Source organism: Podarcis melisellensis (genome assembly GCF_964234715.1).
Source record: "Podarcis melisellensis genome assembly, chromosome: 4".
Taxonomy (NCBI): Eukaryota; Metazoa; Chordata; class Lepidosauria; order Squamata; family Lacertidae; genus Podarcis; species Podarcis melisellensis.
In genome coordinates, this window is record NC_138531.1 from 49,486,704 (window position 1) to 49,507,662 (window position 20,959).

The 20,959-nt window shown below is 40.9% G+C and overlaps 1 protein-coding gene across 1 annotated transcript; it reads right to left on the reverse strand.

Annotated features, from left to right (window-relative positions):
* Positions 1-9,985: 9,985 nt before the first annotated feature.
* Positions 9,986-20,867, reverse strand: NDUFV3 (NADH:ubiquinone oxidoreductase subunit V3). Its single transcript, XM_081908083.1, has 4 exons — positions 20,713-20,867; positions 17,211-17,304; positions 12,847-13,713; positions 9,986-10,231 (listed from the first exon to the last, which is right to left on the reverse strand). The coding sequence occupies exons 1-4, from the start codon at positions 20,758-20,760 to the stop codon at positions 10,065-10,067; spliced, it is 1,176 nt and encodes a 391-aa protein (XP_081764209.1). The 5' UTR covers positions 20,761-20,867; the 3' UTR covers positions 9,986-10,064.
* Positions 20,868-20,959: the final 92 nt, after the last annotated feature.

Sequence of the window (20,959 nt, forward strand, 5' to 3'; positions counted from 1 at the left end):
GGCTTAATTCTTTTGTGGGTAAAATGTTTTGGTTTGAACTGTTTAATTTGTCTTCTATAATTTTACTCATTTCATTCATTAATTTATGCACCACTTGATTAAAGGGGGGAAAAAACCTCAAAACTGTTTACACAAAGAATAAAACAATGACATTATCAGCAAAAATAGTTTAAAACTATTTAAAACATTCAGAAAATGATTAAAACCAACAAGTTGAAAACAGGTAAAAACACATGTGCATATATGGATAGGTTTACATAAACAAAAATGCATAAATTGTATTATTCTTTTGCAACATACCATGTGTCCATATGAAGAAGGGTATGCAAGAGTGCTTGTGAATGAAAAAATAAAAAATAAAGTCATCCTCAAATATTTGAAGGCCTGTCACATAGATTACGGGAACACGGTTTTCTGTTGCTTCAGAGGGTAGGCTACAAATTGCCAGAAAAGTGTTTTTAGAGTAATTGTTAGTATGTTTGTCAGTGAAGCAGACTCTTGGAGTAGAGTCTTTTTTGTTAAACATTTTAAAGCAGAGCTGGGATGGCCACTTATGGCATACTGGAGTAGTGGGGGATTTCCTGCAGTGATAGAGGGTTGGGCTGGATCAGGCAGGCATAGGCAAACTCGACCCTCCAGATGTTTTGGGACGACAACTCCCATGACTCGATGGCTCTTGTGGTCTCTTCCAACTCTATGATTCTATGATCCCTAGCTAACAGGACCAGTGGTCAGGGATGATTGGAATTGTAGTCTCAAAACATCTGGAGGGTTGAGTTTGCCTATGCCCGGGCTAGATGAGCTTCAAGGGCCTTCCCTCTCTTATTCTAAACTTATGAGAATCATTTATATTGACACCATTGGTATATGAAATGCCAGTGGCTGCTTTCTTCATGCCTGGAGGACACAATTTCCCCTGCCACAAACCTGCACCAAAACCAGTTACTGTAGATAATGCATCCTGAGCACATCTCATAATCCTCTTTCGCTATGCTGCACAGGAAATAGCATATACAGTACACACTCCATCTCAACCAAGTAATGCTCCAATGTGCTGTTGAATTCCTTCATGCTTTAGGAAAACCCTTGCATTGGAGTTAAAAGCATTTCCCACTAGGAATATTTTTCTGCTTGAGACTCTATTGAAATGTGTGATGGATGCCTGTATTCATTTTGATGGGAAAAGCTTAACAGTATGTAAATTATTTTTGACAAACACTTTATTTACACAGCCACTAATGTTCTATTACATTAGTGTGGAAGTGATGTAATTAATTTTTATGTTATCTATGTAAAACTGTCCATTAGGTTCAGGAACCTAATTATGTTGGGAATTATGTTTGGTCTTGATAAATGTTCTCGAAAGAACCAAGAATAGAATCTTAAGACCAGAGTTCTCATGCATTACAGTGCCTGGTAAGGTGAGCTGGGAAAGCTAAAATTTCAACTCTGAATTCACAAAGTGGCATTGGGGAAGATACTCGTTCAGCCCTGGCACCTCCAAGCAAAGGCTCATCCATTTCTGGAAGGTGTGGCTAGATGGATCAGTGGTCTGCCTTACTTTCAGTCAGCTTCCTATGATCTACCTCCTGGTCTCTGTTGGCTATAAGTGTGGAACCAGAAGTAGTTTGCTTGCATTTGAAAGATCAAAGTGCCAGTTTTTTGTGGGGTTTTTTTTTTGGGGGGGGGACTATTATGCCCTAAATCCTGAAAGAACTTTCTCTACCCACAGCAGCCATGTAAGAAAAACTGTGCTACAAAAACCAGGAGAGTAAAGTAGGCTAAGCCATGCATTCAGTGAAAGTTGTGAGCCGCTTTGGAGCTCTAAGAAAACAAACAAAAGCACATATGATACAAAGCAAGTGGTTTAAAAGCTTGATTTAAAATAATTAATGGGTATTACACTTGTCCTTTTGGTTCTGGGGTTGGCAAGTTGTTAAATCTTTTAAAATCTTGATAATTCCTAATGGACAGGGTTGCAAATGGGTTTTTTAGTTGATAAAGCTGGAATAAAGTATGCAGCATACAATATATTCTTTTTATAAAAATGTAGTATGTTAACTTACTTGGGTGGCATTTAATATGTAGTAAAGATGTGAATGAAGTACTAGTGTCAGAATAATCAACTCGGGGGGAAATGGCCAGAAAGCCTTTATCTATTAATATGATTTTGTAATGGTTGCACAGACAGCACAAATTATCTGAGCAGCTGTGAACTTGGTTTATTTTGTCAACTGTAACCAGTAAGTTCCATAAATATTCCAAAATATCTGGGGTTGTAGTAATAAAAGTCATATTCTGCATGCACTGTCTTGTGCTAATCGCAGCAGAGAATTCAGTTGCATTATACTGCTTCTGTCTCTAGGGTTTATTTCACATAATCCTGCTTTATGAGCAATATAAGTGAAAACAGTCGAACTCTCCCACCCCCCCCCTTTCTGCTATGCTGCTTCTTGTAACTGGAATGTCTCTGCTCATAAAAATAAATGTGCTTCTGCTTCCCGATATATTTTATATATGAGAAGATTGAAACAAGCCCACTCACAGTGTGTAGTGCTTAATATTAAATCATTCTTACTGATAAAATCCCCCTGACTTTTTTGATAGGAAGGTTTTCTTTAAACACATTCCCCCCCCCCCAAAAAAAAAAATTATGTGCTAGAAGTAGTATTCTTGGTAGTGACTTTGGGGACTACAAGTACTCAGGTGCTCAAAACAATACTTTGATCAATAACCTTGAGGCCCGTTCAATAAAGCTGCAAAATACCTTTCTTATAATGCTATATGCCAAATTTTAATGTTACAAACCCATTCCTATTAACCTTGTGTATGGTGTAATGTGGTTTTAAGTGCCTCATGTTTTCACAGAGTTTGAAATAAGAGTGAAAAATATTTCATGAGCCAATGTACACATTCAAGTGTGTCCTTCAAAGGTAGATTTCAGTAAATATGGGTTAATAATAAGCTGCTTCTCCCAGGAGGAAATATAGCTTTAAAAACTTGGTGGGATGAAAGCTGCCTTATCATTTCTTGGTTTAGTTTCTCCTCATTAGCCCGTTATTGACTGTGGTTCCCTTCTTGGGAATATCAAAACACGTTACGCTGCCAGAATTCATTGGCACCAACCGACTGAGTCAGAGCCTAATGCTATTACAAGGCCTGCAACAGCTGCAACAGCCATACATCTGCAAGTCATTTGGAAATGGGATAGAAACTATCCATTACATGGAATTGTACCTTATATATTAGTGTATCACCGCTAGCAGTCTTTCAGTGACAATATGAGTGGGCCTCTCCAATTTTCTAATTTAATTATATGCAGTTGAATAAATATCTGATACTTCCAATAGGCAATATATCCTTAATAGTTCCAGTTAGACCTTGGGTATTGCCCAAGCTTCTGAGAACTTTACAATTTATTATGTAACCCCGGGCATTCTATAAAAGGCGTCACCAAAGGAAATACGTTTTCCTGCAGGTTTTCTTGGGCCAATCCCCTTCTTTGACCGAGAATAGTAAGTCAACTCCTCGCCTCTTCTCTAATTTAGCCCTTCCTTGTGTCACATTCAAGTTGATTCCCAAAGAAATTCATCAAGGGTGTGCGGATTTCAGTCAGTTTAGCTACACAAAAGCCAACATGAACTACAGTGGTACCTCTGGTTATGTACTTAATTCGTTCCAGAGGTCTGTTCTTAACCTGAAACTGTTCTTACCCTGAAGCACCACTTTAGCTAATGGGGCCTCCCGCTGCCGCTGCATGATTTCTGATCTCATCCTGAAGCAAAGTTCTTAACCTTAGGTACTGTTTCTGGGTTAGCGAAGTCTGTAACCTGAAGTGTATGTAACCTGAAGCGTATCTAACCCTAGGTAGGTACCACTGTATTAAAATGGAATTATCCCAGTGCTCCCTGCTTGTCAGCTCACTTCTACCAAAGGGGTGCTAGGCAAGGGAGTGAGCTCCCTTATAACCCCAATGTTTGGCATGCAGTTTTTCTCTTCTAACCTGAGGAATGAACCAGAAACCCACATGCTACAATGCAGTTAGTGCAACTTCCTATGAAGCAGTTGAGAGGCCATTAAAAAAAGGCATTGTGAGCCAAAATGAGGAAGGGATGGTGACAAGCCGTTCTCTCTCACCCATACTTTCCCTTCACATCTGTTTTCCTGCTAGAAGAAATCAAGAAAACCCAGATTGTAAATTGTCATGATGCTGTACTGTCTGATTCAGCCCATACCAAATTTCAGCTGTGTGTCACTGGAAACTCTCCTGCTGCTCTCTGAAGAGTTGCTCCATGCCTGAAAGGGGGCTCCACAACCCTCCACTGCTTGCTCCTTGCTGAAGCATTGCATGGTATTAAGAGACAACCTTTTGCTCACAAGTATCTTAACAGTTCTGTAGCACTAGGGCTCTCATGTTTTTGCACAGAATCCTGGCAATCACATCTTCGTATAATTCTGAATGATCAATCTCTAAGCTCCCACCCTGCTCCCAGAACTATTGTTATCATGGTTCTGGGGGGGAATTATTGGGCAACTGGCCCAAATCAAGAATAGGGAAGCTGTGGCCCTGCAGATGTCATTGGACTCCGCCTCACATCAGCCACAGGCACCATGGCAAATGGTCAGAAATAATGACAATGTGGCCCCCCAAACATCTGGAGGGCCACAGGTTCCCCATCCCTGGCTTAAGTTTATAACATAGCTTCAACCTTTGGGCAGACAAGGGTAAATAGAACTCATTTTCAGACTTCTCTAATCATGTTTTGACTTGAGCGTGTACCATGTTTTGGCAAGCTATCCGTTATAGAAAAACTTTAGTTTTAATATTCTCATGAGGTGCAAGCAAATCTCTGTCTCTGTATAATTACACTAATCTTTAAAAGTCCCAATTACATTTATTGTAATGGGACTAAAGATGTAAGAAAAAGTTTCCTACCTCAAAATAGCTTCTATTTTGTGGGTATGGCAATAGACAACAGATGGGGAGAGAAAAAGGAGTAGAAACCCAGGCAGTCAATTCAACAGCTGCAAAACCATTCCTAATTTCTTTTGTAATTTTGATTAATTTTGAATTAAGTATGAAAATAGGGAAGCTTGTAGTTTTTATCTTAATTACTGCATTTCAATAATGCTCTCACTATCGCTCAAAACATCAGACTGAATCCATCAGCTGCCTATGCAAGATTACAAGACATTTTAAAGTCTACTTCGAACAGAAGGCAATTAAAGTCTGCTTGCAATTGGAAAGTAAGTCTAGGAAATTGTTTTCCTACTCAGTAAGCTTCCTGTGTGCATATAGAGCCCAAATTGCTTGCTTTTACTGGCAATTCATTTTCCTTGGTGTGATATAAAACCAAAGCATACATATATATTTTTTTCTAATCCTAAAACAAGTGGCAAAATGTATGTAATAAAAATGAAAAGTACATTAACATTATGTACGGCTTACTCGAGCAGCAAGGAAGTCCTCTAATAGGACTTTGGACCAATGCATCACTTTAGAAATTAAGCTACATAATTGAAAAATCTAATATGGAGCATTGCACGGGTGGTATTAGAATCTGGGCCATCAAAGTGTGAAGATTTAATGCTTTGGAGATTCCTGGCCGTGCAGTGGTGTCACAGAGCTGTAGTAATGTTGGCAGTAAGATTGTCAAGCAGTGCAGCTGTTCAGAAAGCTCTGGAAAGGGACAATCAATCAATGTGATATTTGGACATATCCCATTATTTTTCTCAGTATCTGTTGGCTGGTTTGTTACCTTGGAGTTGAATTTATTGCAGCAACATTGCCTTTCAAAGAATAATAGAATCGTAGAGTTGGAAGGGACCCTGAGGATCATCTAATCCAAACCCCTGCAATGCAGGAATATGCAGCTGTCCCATACGGGGATTGAACCTGCGACCCGGGCATTATCAGCACCATGCTCTAGCCGACTGAGCTGTTCATGTTAAGGAACATTGTGAATTTTTGACACTTGTGCACAGTATTTTTTGCTCTATAAGATGCACCGGACCACAAGACGCATCTAGTTTTTGGAGGAGGAAAACAAGAAAAAAAATATTCTGAATCTCAAGCCAGAACAGCAAGAGGGATCGCTGCACAGTGAAATCAGCAATCCCTCTTGCTGTTCTGGCTTCTGGGATAGCTGCGCAGCCTGCATTCGCTCCATAAGACGCACACACATTTCCCCTTACTTTTTAGGAGGGAAAAAGTGACTCTTATAGAGCAAAAAATACGGTATTTTGTAGACATAGTAGTGTCTTGTTCAGGCAGTAGTGCAGCAGACAGTAGTTTTGCTGAAACACACAAACTTTTAATATAAAAGAATATTAATTCATGTTGGTAAACTGCTGAAAGCAAGTTTGGCCCAGGAGGATTAAGAATCACCAGAGGCTACTTTAAATTTCATACATACATAAACATAGTGAGGCACGTCAGATGGGGGAAGGTGACAATGATGCTGTGTGTGTTTTCCACTCTATTTTCTTCTTTAATAACATTTTGTTGTTTTACTTTTAATTAATTAGTATGACATTCATTTTATGTCAAGTTTTCCCCGTCTGGTCAATCCTATTTCTTTCCCGCTGATTTTGATGGAAGATCCAGACACTTTCTTGCTGCTGGCAAGTTTGGATGGAAAATACCAATCTACACAACTTTTAAAGGTATTCATTCTACTGCCCTCCAAGGGAAAAGACCTGCCAAATTTCAGAGAGAGGAACAAAAAGGGTGCCTGTTTTATAGATAGTTTTAAAAGGCACAAAGATACCCAGCCAAACTTCTATTTAAAATGGCATCTATTTTTAGTATAAGTTCAGAACTCCAACAGGTGCTTACAGAGTGTAAATTAGAAAAACAAAAAACCAAGCGGATTTTTAAGACTTAAGGACCAATGGTCCAGGAACATTCCTGAGCCTTGGAAGGAAGAAGCTGTACAGCCCTCAGTTTGCTTAACCTTGCTCTTGGAAAACTTCTATTATGAGAAACAAAGGCCGTTACAGATCCCCCTTGTTATTAAGCTCCTCTTGTCCCTATATGTCCTTGACCTCTTTAAGGTACAGCGAGATTTTTTTTAAGGCAAAAAAGGGGAGACATGTTAATGACTTATTTTTGCCCGAAATGACACTGCTGTGTTGGGGGTTTTGTGATTGCTTCGTCAGACACAATATTTTGGGCAATTCCCTCTTGCACTCCTTCTAAATACGCTCTGGAGAGTCCCCCAACCCTCTTGAGCAGATTTGGGGGAGAGATTGCAAGGGGAAGAAGAAGTCTCTAATTAATTGTTTCAACCCAGTTCCAGTGACGGAAGCCTTAGTGTCATCTGATATAACCCACAGCAATAAAATTTGTTTTTTGATTATATTTAACATTGGCATGGCTTGCACATCACACTAAACCATAATTTAATGTGTTGTGAACATGCATTAAAGAGCTGCACAGATCTTTCAGTCTGGACTCTACTTCCTTTTTGTTCTTCTGTGTTTCTGGGAGGACTTCAGATGCTTTCATTTCTGGTTTTAATTAATCATAGCTTGCCACATTATTCAGACAAAGTACTGCGGTTAATCTGAACTATGGGAAATTTAAAACAAACCAACTTAGTAACTATGATTTGAAGTTGGCTGATTTGAAAAGAACTATTGTTAATGTTAACCACATTTTATTGGTCCAAATGAAGCAATAAACCAGTTGTCAGAGCCACCCGTCTGGTCCCAGCTCACAAGAGACCCAAATCCGATCCAGTTTATTTACAAAAAGTCTTTATTGAAGATCATTGCTCCATTTACATTCCATCTCTGTGACTCTACGTCTGTAACGTTAGACCGCTGAAGTACCCTCTGAATCCGTACCGCCTCTACACCAATTTAAGAGGCTTGTGCTGGACCACCTCTTCCTCTCCTTCCTTTTCCGCAGGGTCTTTCTGCCCCCCTGGGTTCCCCCTCGCCGGGACTCGCCCGAGGCTGAATCCTCTGACGCCTCTGCCCCCCTCCTTCTCGCTTTGGGGCCGGGCTCCTCCCCAGGGCTCTCCTCACTTCCGCGCGCCTCTACATTTGAACTTGGCGCGCGTACGTTGCTTCTGACCTTTCTCTCGACCGCTACACTGCTCCCGGTGCTGCTCTCCACCCCTTCCGGCTGAGCGTCCTGCTCCGATCTCCTTCCCCTGTCTCCTTCTTGCTCTGCTCCCTCTGACACACTGGTAACTCCACCCCCTTCACTCCGTTCCGGCTGAGAAGCCGGCTCCGGTGTCCAACTCCCACTGGGGCTTCTCCCTTCGCTCCCCTGCTCCTCACTGCTTCCCCCTTGGCCTCCCTTTGGTCTGACCAGGGGGGCCCCCTTTTAGGAGTCCTCTGACTCACTGGACAGACTCATGGATGACCTTTGGTCATCGTCATCCTCCTCCTCATCTCTCTGGGATTCTTCCCCCTCGCTCTCTGTCTCCTCCCCCATCTGCTCTTCTCTCCCTGAAACCCTGACACCAGTGCTAGACAAAAGTGGAAGCTTCTGAACTCCTTCTCCCAAATGTGCAGAATTGGAGCATGCAAGCTAATTCCAGTTTTAACAATAGTTTGTACAACATGGAACAATGAGACACAAACAAACATGTTTTTTGTTTGTTACCTCAGGCATTGGGGAGGGGGACAGGAGAGAAGCAAAGTAGATATAAAATTTGAATGCTAAAAGAACACAGCTCTATAAACATGTTCATCTCTCTCAACACATAATGCATCTTATTCACTTGCTGACACATTAACAGTTGTAGACACATGCATGCAAGTTGGATCCAGAGTTAGCCATGCTTAATGTAGACCTGCTTTTTCATGCAGATGTGGTACATAGCTGTCAACTTTTCCCTTTTCTTGCGAGAAATCCTATTCGGAATAAGGGAATTTCCCTTAAAAAAGGGGGAAAGTTGACAGTTATGATGTGGTATATGTTGTTGCTGTTAATGTTGCTCTCTGGTCTATGACTGCAATAAAGATTGATTGATTGATTGATTGACCCTCTAAAATCAATTGGACTTCAGTTAGTCACAATCAACTTGTCTCAACAGGTCTACTCTAAGCTTGAATAAAGCTGCCGTCCTAACCCCACTGAATTCTATGGGATGTATATCAGAGTATGCCTAGTTAGGATTGCAGCCTAAGCCTGGAGTCAGCTCACATATGGCATCTTGTTTGCTTTCAACTAGTAATGAAACACTTCAAATTAGTCCCACTAGGCCAGAGTTATAGCTACCTAAAGCTATATGTGGCTAGCAGAGTTAACTAGCTAACTTCATATTCTTCTTCATCTTTGTCTACATATTTCTAAACACAAGCAAAAGAAGTTTCACTATATTAATTTTTTTTAAAGAAAAAATGAAAGTGGAGTTTTAAAAGAGGTTTTTCAAGGGTTTCCAGAAGTTTAGAGGGTGTTTGCAGGCTTTTTAGATAGTGTTTCAAATATATGCATTTCACATAAATGCACAATTCCTCAGAACACAACTCCCTGCATAAACCGGAAGTTGCCTGTATTGAAAATGCAGTATTATTTGCCTTATCTACAGTGGTACCTCTGGATGCGAACAGGATCCGTTCCGGAGCCCCATTCGCATCCTGAGCAGAACGCAACCTGCGTCTATGCGTGCACGGATTGCGATTTGCTGTTTCTGCGCATGCGCGTGATGTCATTTTAAGCGTCTGCACATGCGCGAGTGGCGAAACCCGGAAGTAACATGCTCTGTTACTTCCGGGTCGCCGCAGAGCGCAACCTGAAAACACTCAACCTGAAGTGACTTTAACCCGAGGTATGACTTTATTTGAGTTTAGTCTCAATTGATAGGTGATCTGAATGGATTTCATAGGCAGGGATTTTCCCGATAATTTAAGCAATGCAAGTGTGCCACTGAGAATACACAGTGGGAGATTACTGTTAGAACTAGAACCTGATTTTGTAACTTCTCAAAGGGGCTCCATGTGTTTAAAAAACTGACAGCCAGCAAACTCATTTGCAGCGCTTTAATTGTAGCATGGATATTCCTTCATTGTCAGAATTAATTTGTTTGTGCATTTCCGCATTTGATTCAATGTCGTGGAGATACTCTCCCAGAGGATGGCTGAGGCAGCCTGAATTTTGCAAGCTGAACGTCATAATCCACAAAGGTGTATGATGTATAATCGTGGTGCTGCAGATTCTTGTAGGTAGACATGTCAAATGTTTCTGGAGCAGTTTCAACTGGCGGCTCGGCCTCTATGAGGAGAAAATATACTTGTGAATTCAGAGATAAAATAAACACCAAGTTATTTCTGGCTGAGTCAGATTTCATGGAGATTTCTCTGTCACTGGAAACAGCAGCTAACCACTGATATTTTATGAGAAATCAAAAATATACTATATTAAATATAACTTGAATTTGAACATGTAGCAATCAATGCCTTAAGTTACATAAAATAAAAGGTACACATCTAGCTTCAACAGATTTTGCAAAGGTTAGTTTGTTTCTTTTAATATTCTCAGTCAGGAAAACTAATGCCAAGATTCAAAACAGGAGAATGTGCATGTGAGACTATCCCACACATGCAATTCAAGCTTTGTTGTTGATTTGTATCACAACCATTCTCAATGTTAGGGGCAAGAAACTGTCTTTCCCTGGCAGCAGAAATGCTGCTGTGAAAAACAAGAAAGCACAGCTCAGACTAATAATAATAATACCCTGCCCATTTGGCTGGGTTTCCCCAGCCACTCTGGGCTCACAGCACTGGTCTCCTCTGCACATGCATGTTCTGCTTTGGGATCAAGGGCTCAATGGTTGAATTTTTGCAGATTTTGAAACTACTCCACAGCTTTCTACTTCCAATGGAGTATTCAAAATAAAAGAGAGTTTGCTGTTGAACCTAAATCTAATTGAAGCTTTATAAAATTTATATTAAAAAGATATTTGCATTTCGCCTCCCTCAGAGTATTTAGCTCCTACTAAGTTCACAAAATCCAAAAGATGTTCATCCTTCAATAAATTTCTACAAAAACAGTGCAGTGCAATAAGAACCCTGTCACTGCCATGAAACACAAGACTGGTGCTCCTTTGCCTGTAACATATAAAAATTCCTAAGGAAGCATCTCCCAAATTGAGAAATTGGAGACTATTATGACCACAAATAGTTTATATGACTCAATATTTTACTCAACATTGCATTCTCATTCACCTGCCTTTAACAATCAGTCGTGTATATTTTTAGATCATTTTTATTTTAAGATATACAGAGTCGCCTCTATGCTCTGTATTATGCCTTGGTCAGTAGGTGGAGGACATAGAAAATGGAAACAGCAGAAAAGCTTGCACCTTGTGTTAGAGAAGCAAAAGATTTTGTGCATAGCCAAGTACTTAACAGTGGGAAAACTCATCATATGTTGCAGCCTCTTCCTCTGAAATCAATAGGACTTTAAAATGTTTATGCCCTGTATAGAAACCCACACCATATTTGGCTTTTAGTTACACTGACATCAGCATCAAGTGGTTCCACTAACTTCCACTGAATTACAACTTGACAATTAAATACAGTCTGCTTTAAGGTTTCATGTTTCACCAACCTCCCCTTCCTCCACGCTTAATTGCAGTTATCTCAATTTTTCCTGGTCTACAACCAAGTAGAAATGAAAGGCTCAAAGCATTCTCAGTGTATAGTCTCAACAATGCTTCTTCTAGTCACCACTGCCCTCTGCTGGATACACAGAAGCCTGAACATTTGGGAAGCTTCACAGTAATGGCGTGTGTAAAATTAGCACTCAATTAAATAGTTTCTTCCAGAAGGCTTCCTTACTTTTCATGCCATGTAACTGGCTTGGGTATTATTTTCTCTGCCTTGCAGAGTGACAAATTATTGGGGAGAAAATGTTTTAGTAAAAAAAAAGAACAAGATGAGTGTACAAGACAGAGGAAGAGGAAGGACATAATAAAGAACATGGTTTGAATGGGTGAACTTATCCAGTCTTTGACATATTGGGATGGGGTAAGGGGAGACAAGAATTGATTACTTGTGAGGTTTTGGTGTGTTTTGAGACCAAAGGACTCCCTCATAGTCTACAAACATTACAAGACCAAATGTGTACAGGAGTTCCAATATCAGAGATATATTACTAGGGGAGAACATATGAGAAAGGCATGTGCTGTGAATGTCCCTTGTTGCTAATGCTGGATTCCGAAGCGATATCTTTGCTAGCCTGAAGGCAGAGCGTCCCCATCATTCCTCTGGTGCCAAAGCTAACTTTGTTCCTTGTGATCGCAGCAGCACAGCAGGGCCGGCTTATGCATCTACAAGAGAACTGTGAAAGGAGGAAAAAGACAAGAGCCTAGAGTACTGGAGGAACAGACAGTCCCAGTAGAAAATCAGCTGTTAAGCCTGAGGGCAAGTGCTGGGCAGGAAGAGAAGGAGACTGCAAAATAGATTGCTCAATAGCTTCATTGTCCTTCTAGCAAAACTGGAGCAAAATTCCGATATTTAAACTCAGCTCAATTTGGCTTTGAAGGACCTCCCTTCCTTTTATCACCTTTCAGTATTTCAGATGGTTATAATCACTGGTACAGAAGAATGCTGTGAAAACACGTACTGCTTTCTCCCACCAACAGCCTAAAAGCCAAGCAGGAGAATCAAAGGAAAGAAGACTGGAAGCGCAAAGAACTAGACAAAGAACTCATCAGCAAAGCAGAAAAGTCTGCAAAAACAACTGCATTAAGCTCTAGAAAAGAGCAAGAGAGATTCCAGAATGTTTTCAGTAATGCCAGTACTCAAGAGTACAAGATATTTGCTCATAAACAGCCCTCAGCCCCCGCAGCACATCAGTGTAGAACAAACAAGATAAAGTGATACCCTGTATAGCGCTTTGTTGTTCAGTCTGAACTCCTGCTTCCAGGGCAATCTCCTCCTTCACTGTGGTTTCTGCTGCTGGCACTCTGCCATCCAAAACCTCTCCTTGTGGCACAGCAGTAGTTCTTCCTTGCATGTCAGTCTTTTGTGCCTCCATTGCCACACTTCCCCCCTGTCTTGGCAAAGTCAGATTTTGAGCTGCATTTTGTTGAGGCACGGACTGAGTTCTAGACAATATACTTGAAGTTGCTCCAAGGTGAGATGCTTCAGGGGGAGACGCCTCCAGCTGCTTAGCTACGTCCGTTGGCCTCTGACTCTCTGCAACTTTTGTTCCAAAGTCGGTGCTCTTTAAACGAGCTTCTTCGTGTCTTCGGTTTGTGGCAGACTTTGACAAATCTGACCATAACAATTTGTCACTGGTTGTTGTCTGATGCATCTCCTTTTGTTTCATGGGGCTTTCTGTGAGTCCAGGACTATAAGGGAGCTTCTCAGCTGCTTTGCCTTTGACCTGCTCTTGGGGAAAGTGTTTCTCGCTTGTTATCTTTGCTTTCTTCGTTCCATCACCAGAAGAGGGGGGATCTCGACTTGGAAATGATACTTTGGTCTTTATGGTATCTTTGAAGGCAGAATCTTCCTCATCAGAATCAGAGCTAGAATCTGACTCAGAGCTTGAGGAAGAGGATGTCTCTCCATCTCCCTTCTTCTTCCCCAAGCCTGCTGTTGAGGAAACAACAGACTGTCCCTCAAGGGAAGGAAGCTTTGCTCTCTGAGGAAATTTTACCACAGTTTTCTTAGCCAAGTATTTCCTCAGATCTTCATCTTTTAATTTTACAGCAGCATCAGGTTTAGTGTTAATTATCTCACCTTTATCTGTAAATTGTGGAAAAGAGGAGACAGCTTTTAAACGACATTCAACTGTTGTTTTCACACACTCCTTTGGTGCCAATTACAACTAAAAAATGGCAAAGAACAATATCATTTTGGAATAGACTGCTTCAAATACACCCATTAATATGGAATTCTACTTAATAGTTGTGAGGTTATCTGGTATAAACACCAGTCTGGAAGCTCAGTTTCCATTACACGCTGCATTTCATACAAAAATGTCAAAAAGTGTCCTTTGCTTGCAGAATTCTCTCACAGGAACATGAAGGTTATTTCCTCCTCTTTGTGCAACGCTGCCTGTGAACATCATTTCACCAGAAACGCTCTGTTCCAATCTGTGAAATGTGGATGAAAACACTTTTCTATCTCCTCGAGTGCATTGTGAAGAGCACACTTAGCAGTGTGAAGAGTATATTTAGCACTGCAGTATCTAAGTACCTCAACTACATTCAACACATTTTGTGAGAAATTTATTCAAACAAGCTTTCAACAGCAGCAATATAATCTGTTGGGAGTGCAATCCTCCTATTTTATGGTTTTACATGGAAAAGAAAACATTTGCCTTTTCCACTATTTGTTTATCATGCAGAATGCATATTTTGCCTTTCAGTGGTGCCTCCTGGAGTAGGCCCTTCCCTTGTATTTAACATTCAGAAGCATTCTACCTTTATGCACAACAAGTTTAACCACCATTTATAGACCTATCCTACAGCATTTAATCTATTCTTGTTAAAAGCCACCATCAGTATTTCTTGTGGCAGTGAATTGCGTACATTGATTATATGACAACCTCTTGTTCAATATTAGAAATACTCATCAATGAAAAAGATGCAGTGCTTATGCAAGACCTTAAGAGACAGAAGAAAGATTTACTAGTCAAGACTCCCCCCATATGTTTTGCAGACTTCATGATCTAGGAAGTGCACCCAAGATTTCTTGAAGAAAAGTGGAGGGCCGCATTTTCTTTTGACTCCTCTGTAATGTGCTGGGTGCATTTCCTTGATTTGTTACCAATTGTCTGAGCACCAATTAATCACAGAGGGTTGTATTTTGGAATCAAGTATTTAATCATAATGCAGGGAATCAGTTTTTTTGGATCTTAGGAACAGTAAAATTAATCCTATTCTAAGTTGTTCTTGCACCAAGAGCACTTAACAGAAACCTTAGCAGAGAGTGCCAAAAGACATTACCGGTAAATAAGCAAGACAACATAAAACTAAGCCAGAGTAGTATACATGCTATGAAGTTCAGACAGCTAAGAAAGAATGAAATCATCAACATGAAAATGAGAACTGACCATCATTAAAGACTGGGGAAAAGAGGACAGTATTTAAAGCATGGTAGCAGAATTATTCATTTTCAGATTATTGACAAGTGAAGTTAGCATTGAGAAAATTAATTAGGGACTGAACAAAACTTGTAACTTAAAAGTCAATGGCCACATTGCAGCTACTTTCTAAGTAGCAACACTGAGAGCACCACAATTCTCCACACTTAATTCTTGCACCCACACATACTCCTCAAGTGCTACTGAATTTGCTCCAACTGAAGAATGATCATTGTCATTGATAACCAGACTGATATATTGTAAAGTGGTTTTCACAGAGCTTTTAAGGATGCAAAGCACAAGGATGCTATGAATAACAAAGGTGCTTACACTCCTGTCAGAGGAAAATAGTAGATATCAAACTATCATTTTCAATTCCATTAGCATCAGAAAAGCAACATCTGCGTAATCCGTTTTTATTTTCCATGAATGACACTCACGAGAAATTGCTTTCCTTCATCAGTGCAAAAGAACAAGTATACTGCACACTCTTCAATCTCTAGAATATGCAGATTACTCCACCACAGCATGAGGAGCCCCAGGGAAAAACCAGGATGTGTTTTTTTCCTGTGTCAGTTTTTACAGGTCACTCTAACAAATTTGAGGAACCAGGAATAATAAAAGGTATAATAATTCATTTCAAGGAGGCAAGACAGGGAGTTTACAGCCCAAAGACATGTACATTTAACAGAACAAGAGTAAATTTTTAAGAGTGTTAAAAGAAGAAAGATACATGTCAATGGTTTGTTGCACTTTCCGAACTCTAAATACTCTTTTGTATGTTGAGATACCCTAGTAATGACAAGTTAATAGTTATAACAGAGTCTGAAAGAACAGAAAGTTTAGCCAAGCACAGCTACTAAAAAACATACAAAGATTACACAAATAAGCCTGGGTTGTGTGTGGACCCTGCCGTTTGTATGCAATCAGTCTAAATTCAGTGGGCTGTAACATACAACAAGGAAAATGTATTAAAAAGCTTAAATATACTGTGTCAAAGAGAATCAAATTAAGGTATTGAATTTCCCTAAAGTAACACTTAAGAATGGCAGATGAGACTACAGGAGTGGTACCAATACCTTTCTCAAGTTGCAGACTAGAAAGTGATTTTGTTACTGTTGGTCAACTTGAGTTCACTATGCATGGAGAATTCTATCAGCAACTGCTAATAAACAATCAAGGAACCCAATAGTAGGGATTTTCCAACCAAATGTGTAAGTTTTTATATGTATATATTCTGAAACCTATTTTAATGGAGATTGGATGCTGCATGCAAAGGTTTCACATCTTACCATGTTTAATAAAACAAGCCCACTCATGTATTTAACAAACAACCATGTTTCATTATTCCCATACATTGTCTCTATCCTCCCTAAGGAAAACACTGCTGAGGGACTCCCAACATTTTGACCATAACCTTACATTTACTGGAGCTGGTAATGCTGTTAAATATTTCCCTGAAATGATTTTAGATACAGGCAAGGCATGTGATGTAAATTTACTGCAAATAAAGAAAACTAAAGAAAAACCCAATGAGCTGCTGGGAATGGCGTTGATGCAGTGAGAAATGTGAACTTCATTGGGTTGGCTAATTTCCTTGTGCTCTGCTATCCTGTCATCCATTTGTTAGAAATCATTAAACTCTACAACAGAGATGAACCTGGCCCTCCTGGAGCTGTTGGACACCCAACTCCCATCAGTCTCAGCTAACATGGCCAATGATAAGGGATGATGGGACTTGTAGTCCAGTATTCCTGTTCTAAAGGCTAATTATAGAGAGCGTTTTCCTAAAATATCTGCCTTCTGTCTATTACACTGAAATTGTTAAATGGAGTTTAATAGGTTGACAGCTGCAAGTATTGCTGCTTTGAATGTTTTAATCTCTTAAAAGATGTTAGAATAATCCAATTATTTTAGAAATAAACCTTGATATTTTAGGTGAACAACCTGTGGCATGCAATCTTTAAAAGTTGCTATACAAGTCATCTACAGAATACCTAGAATATGGTAATAGCCACTAGATGTAATTTTAAAAGTCTGAATCTTAACATTCTCCCGACCATTAAAACTAACAAACTTTAATCAATATTGTTAAAAATGTTATGCAAACCATCTTATAACTTGCATAATTAACAAATAAGAAAAGGTAACTTACTTTTTTTGGAGACTTTCTTATCACCCCCTGGTTTGGTGCAGAGAGAAACAGCAGGAGGTACACTTCGAAGCCCCCATGCTTGCAACTTAAAAGTCTGTAAAAGAAGTAGAAAGAAGTAGAAAATCTGTAATAATTAGAAAGACACGATTTAATAATGTCATTTATAATTACCCAGGCTACAAAAAGTATAAAGCACAATGTAGACAAATATGACTAAAAATCAGGCATATATGTATAGCAGTTGTGATAAAACAGACCATTCACTCCCTGTAATTCGTTCCAGAGCATAAACTGTGCAAATTAAGAAAACTATGAAATCTGAAATGTTGTCTTAACTAACAAAAGCCTATGTTGCTACATGTATACCCATTTGTACCAACAAGTATTCACATAGAACATGCACAAACTTTTAGAAATATAAAAAGACACCCTTACTCTCAAATATTCTTACTTCAGGTCCTAGGCATATATATCAAATGCTTATGCACCTGTACACTTCCAGCCTCACTTAAAGGGGCATGAGTTTGGTACAAGTAAATGGACTTTACTTTCAAATAAGGGTTTTGACACAGCTCTGTGCAGATGAAACAGGTACAGTGCATATAAATGCTTTTTTATTATTATATCTGGAAATGGTTACGGATGCCTTGCAATTAAGTGGAATGTTAAAACTTGGTGCTAGCACACTGAAGTGTGCTTCTTTCTCCTGCTCCAAATACAGAACTGATTGACAAGTGAATGTAATGTACAATTTGGGGTGCGGGTGGGAGAGAATGAAGACAACAATATACACCTTCTGCATCATTGTGAAATATTACATTAATGTAGGTTAACAGCTAATAAAGCCACCATGCCTTTTACCTGGGCTGTAAGGAACTTTATTATTTTACCAGTGAAGAAATTACTGGTAGTCTAAAAGTGGTAAGTGGCACTAAACATACCTGAAGAAATACTCACTGCAGAATTTATAGCCTTATACAACTAGAAGATTTACAGCCTGCACCACAACAACCTATAGTTTATAGCACCTGATAAACAGGAATATGAACACAGACTAACCATGTCAGTACTTGCACTACTACTTCTATTATTTGGTTTGTTGACTGCTTGTTACTTGAAGGACTCCAAGTGACTTTCAATTCTGCTAAAACCACAAATATATTATACCATAAAACAGAGCAACCAACAACAAACCCCATAATAGCTACAGGAAGCTTTGGCAGCATACTAATAACAAGCAATATCGTCTTAGTCTGTCAAAAGTCTGGTGCCAAAAATATGTCAATGAAGGCTTCGGTGGGGAGCAAATTCCACAGATACAAAGCCAAAACTGAAAATGCCCTCTCCTTTGTCATTAGCCTCCCTCAGAAGGGGACCAAGAGAAGAGCCTCAAACAAAGATCTATGGGTCTCTCGTATAGGGAGAGGCATTCCAGAAGATACTGGAGTCCTGAGCAGGAAAGAGCTTTCTATGTCAAAACCATCACTTTGAATTGGGCTTTGAAGCATGCAGGCAGATAGCGAAGTTGGAACAGAATAGGTGTTATATTGTCTGTTCTTATAGACAAATTCATGGCTATGTTCTCTCTCTACCGTCAGAGGCATTATGCCTCTGAATAACAGTTGCTGGGAATCACAGATGGGCAGAATGCTGTTGTGTTCATGTCCAACTTCCCTCAGGATGCTGGACTATAGCTGCGCCACTGGCCACTGGCTTGGTCCAGCAGGCATGTCTTATGTTGCCTCAAATCCATTCTGAACTAACTCAAGCTCTGAACATTTTCAAAGGCAGCCCCACATAAAACATATTGCAGAAATCCAGACTTGAGGTTACCAGAGCACAGATTACTGTAGCCAAGTTATCCCTACTGGATAGGTTTGCAAGTAGGCCACTAGCCTAAGCTGATGGAATGAACTCCATGTGGCTGTGTGTGTGTGTGTGTCACACAGTGTTGAGTTCATAGTTGGGGATTCCCTTCAATCTACTGCTGAAGCACAGGTGGTGGTGGGTGGTGGTAAAGCGTCTGCATCTGGCAAGAGTCCCAAGACAGAATGTAGGAGGAGGTAACAGGCACTCAAATAAGGCTCTTTTGGGTGCAGGTCCCACCAAGGCCCCTTGGGAAGTTTAAGATTTATGGTTATAAAAGCAAGAGCACATAGTCAGATGATCTATACTAGTTAGGGCTGTTAAACAGCATTAGGTAATGTAGGATGCACTCTCTTACTTTTAAAAGTAAGAAATATATTGATTGGTCAAGTCAGGGTCCAGAAAATCCATCTAGACCTGCATTTATTGCAAAAAATCACAGTAAGCACTATGTGGCCCAGGAGCAATCAGGACTGGTTCATCCAATCCGTGTTCTATGTTCTAGAAACAAAATGCAAGCACTTGTCCCATGAGTGAGGGCTAGGGTGTCAGCAAAGCAGCCCTCAGTGTGGTAGAACAATACAGCAACAGACAATTATGTGGTTTTTCCATCTCTCTCCCTAAATTAATAAAAATGTAATCTGCCAAGCACACTCTAGTCTGATTTACAGTGGTTCTCCTGCTCTCCAAGGCCTCTGGAAAAGTTATTTCCTGCCTTTGCTACCAGAGATCCTTTACCTACACATGCCAGACTGAATTTGAGATCTTTTGGATGCAAATGTTGGGCGTTACCTCTGAGTGACAGCCTCCTCCATTCAATATCAATAAAAATAAATGATAGCATGAGAAGCCAAAATCAAAGAGGCAGCTAAGAGTTTGCCCATTGCCCTGCAGGCTTTGAAGTTAAAGGTAAAGGTAAAGGTACCCCTGCCCGTACGGGCCAGTCTTGACAGACTCTGGGGTTGTGCGCCCATCTCACTCAAGAGGCCAGGGGCCAGCGCTGTCCGGAGACACTTCCGGGTCACATGGCCAGTGTGACATCGCTGCTCTGGCGAGCCAGAGCTGCACACGGAAACGCCGTTTACCTTCCCGCTGGTAAGCGGTCCCTATTTATCTACTTGCACCCGGAGGTGCTTTCGAACTGCTAGGTTGGCAGGCGCTGGGACCGAGCAGCGGGAGCGCACCCCGCCACGGGGATTCGAACCGCCGACCTTTCGATCGGCAAGTCCTAGGCGCTGAGGCTTTAACCCACAGCGCCACCTGTGTCCCTTTGAAGTTACTTACAGCTAAAACCCTACTGCGGGCTTCCTCAACCTCATCCCTCCAGATGTTTTTGGGACTACAATTCCCATCATCCCTGACCACTGGTCCTGCTAGCTAGGGGTCATGGGAGTTGTAGGCCAAAAACATCTGGAGGGCCGAGGCTGAGGAAGCCTGCCCTACTGCCATCCTAGGGAGTAAGTCCCACTGAAATCAGCAAAACTTACTGCCAAGGAATAATGCACTATCTCAAGCTGCACAACCCGGAAACGTCAGGTCGAATCCTGACGAACACAAGGCACAAACATTATAAACGGCACTGTGGCGACGGAGCGGCCAGCCCGAAAGCGCCTCTCGGATCTTCACCCTCGGTTACCTTGAACACGGCAGTACGGCCGCAGGAGATTAGCAGAGCCGTCGCCATTTCGGCGTCCCACCCAACCTCGTCCCTGCTGCAACCTCCGCCCACGGGGAAAAGGTCCCTCCTCTGTCAGGGGTCTTGCTCCGCCCACATTCTCTGCAATATCCAATGAGCAGCGCTCTCTTGCTGCTGAGTGACGGCGAGGGAGAGGTGGGGATTCCCGTTCCTCAACAGGGGAGGAGGGGCCCTTGCCAAGGAGTTC

What these genes read in the sequence shown, in the direction of transcription:
- NDUFV3 (XM_081908083.1), bottom strand. Translation starts at nt 20,760, where the DNA reads ATGGCGACGGCTCTGCTAATCTCCTGCGGCCGTACTGCCGTGTTCAAG. An exon ending in TAAGAAAGTCTCCAAAAAAA is followed by an intron (nt 13,714 to 17,210) that starts GTAAGTTACCTT and finishes CACAATTTACAG; the next exon opens with ATAAAGGTGAGATAATTAAC. An exon ending in ACAACAAAGCGCTATACAGG is followed by an intron (nt 10,232 to 12,846) that starts GTATCACTTTAT and finishes TTCTCCTCATAG; the next exon opens with AGGCCGAGCCGCCAGTTGAA.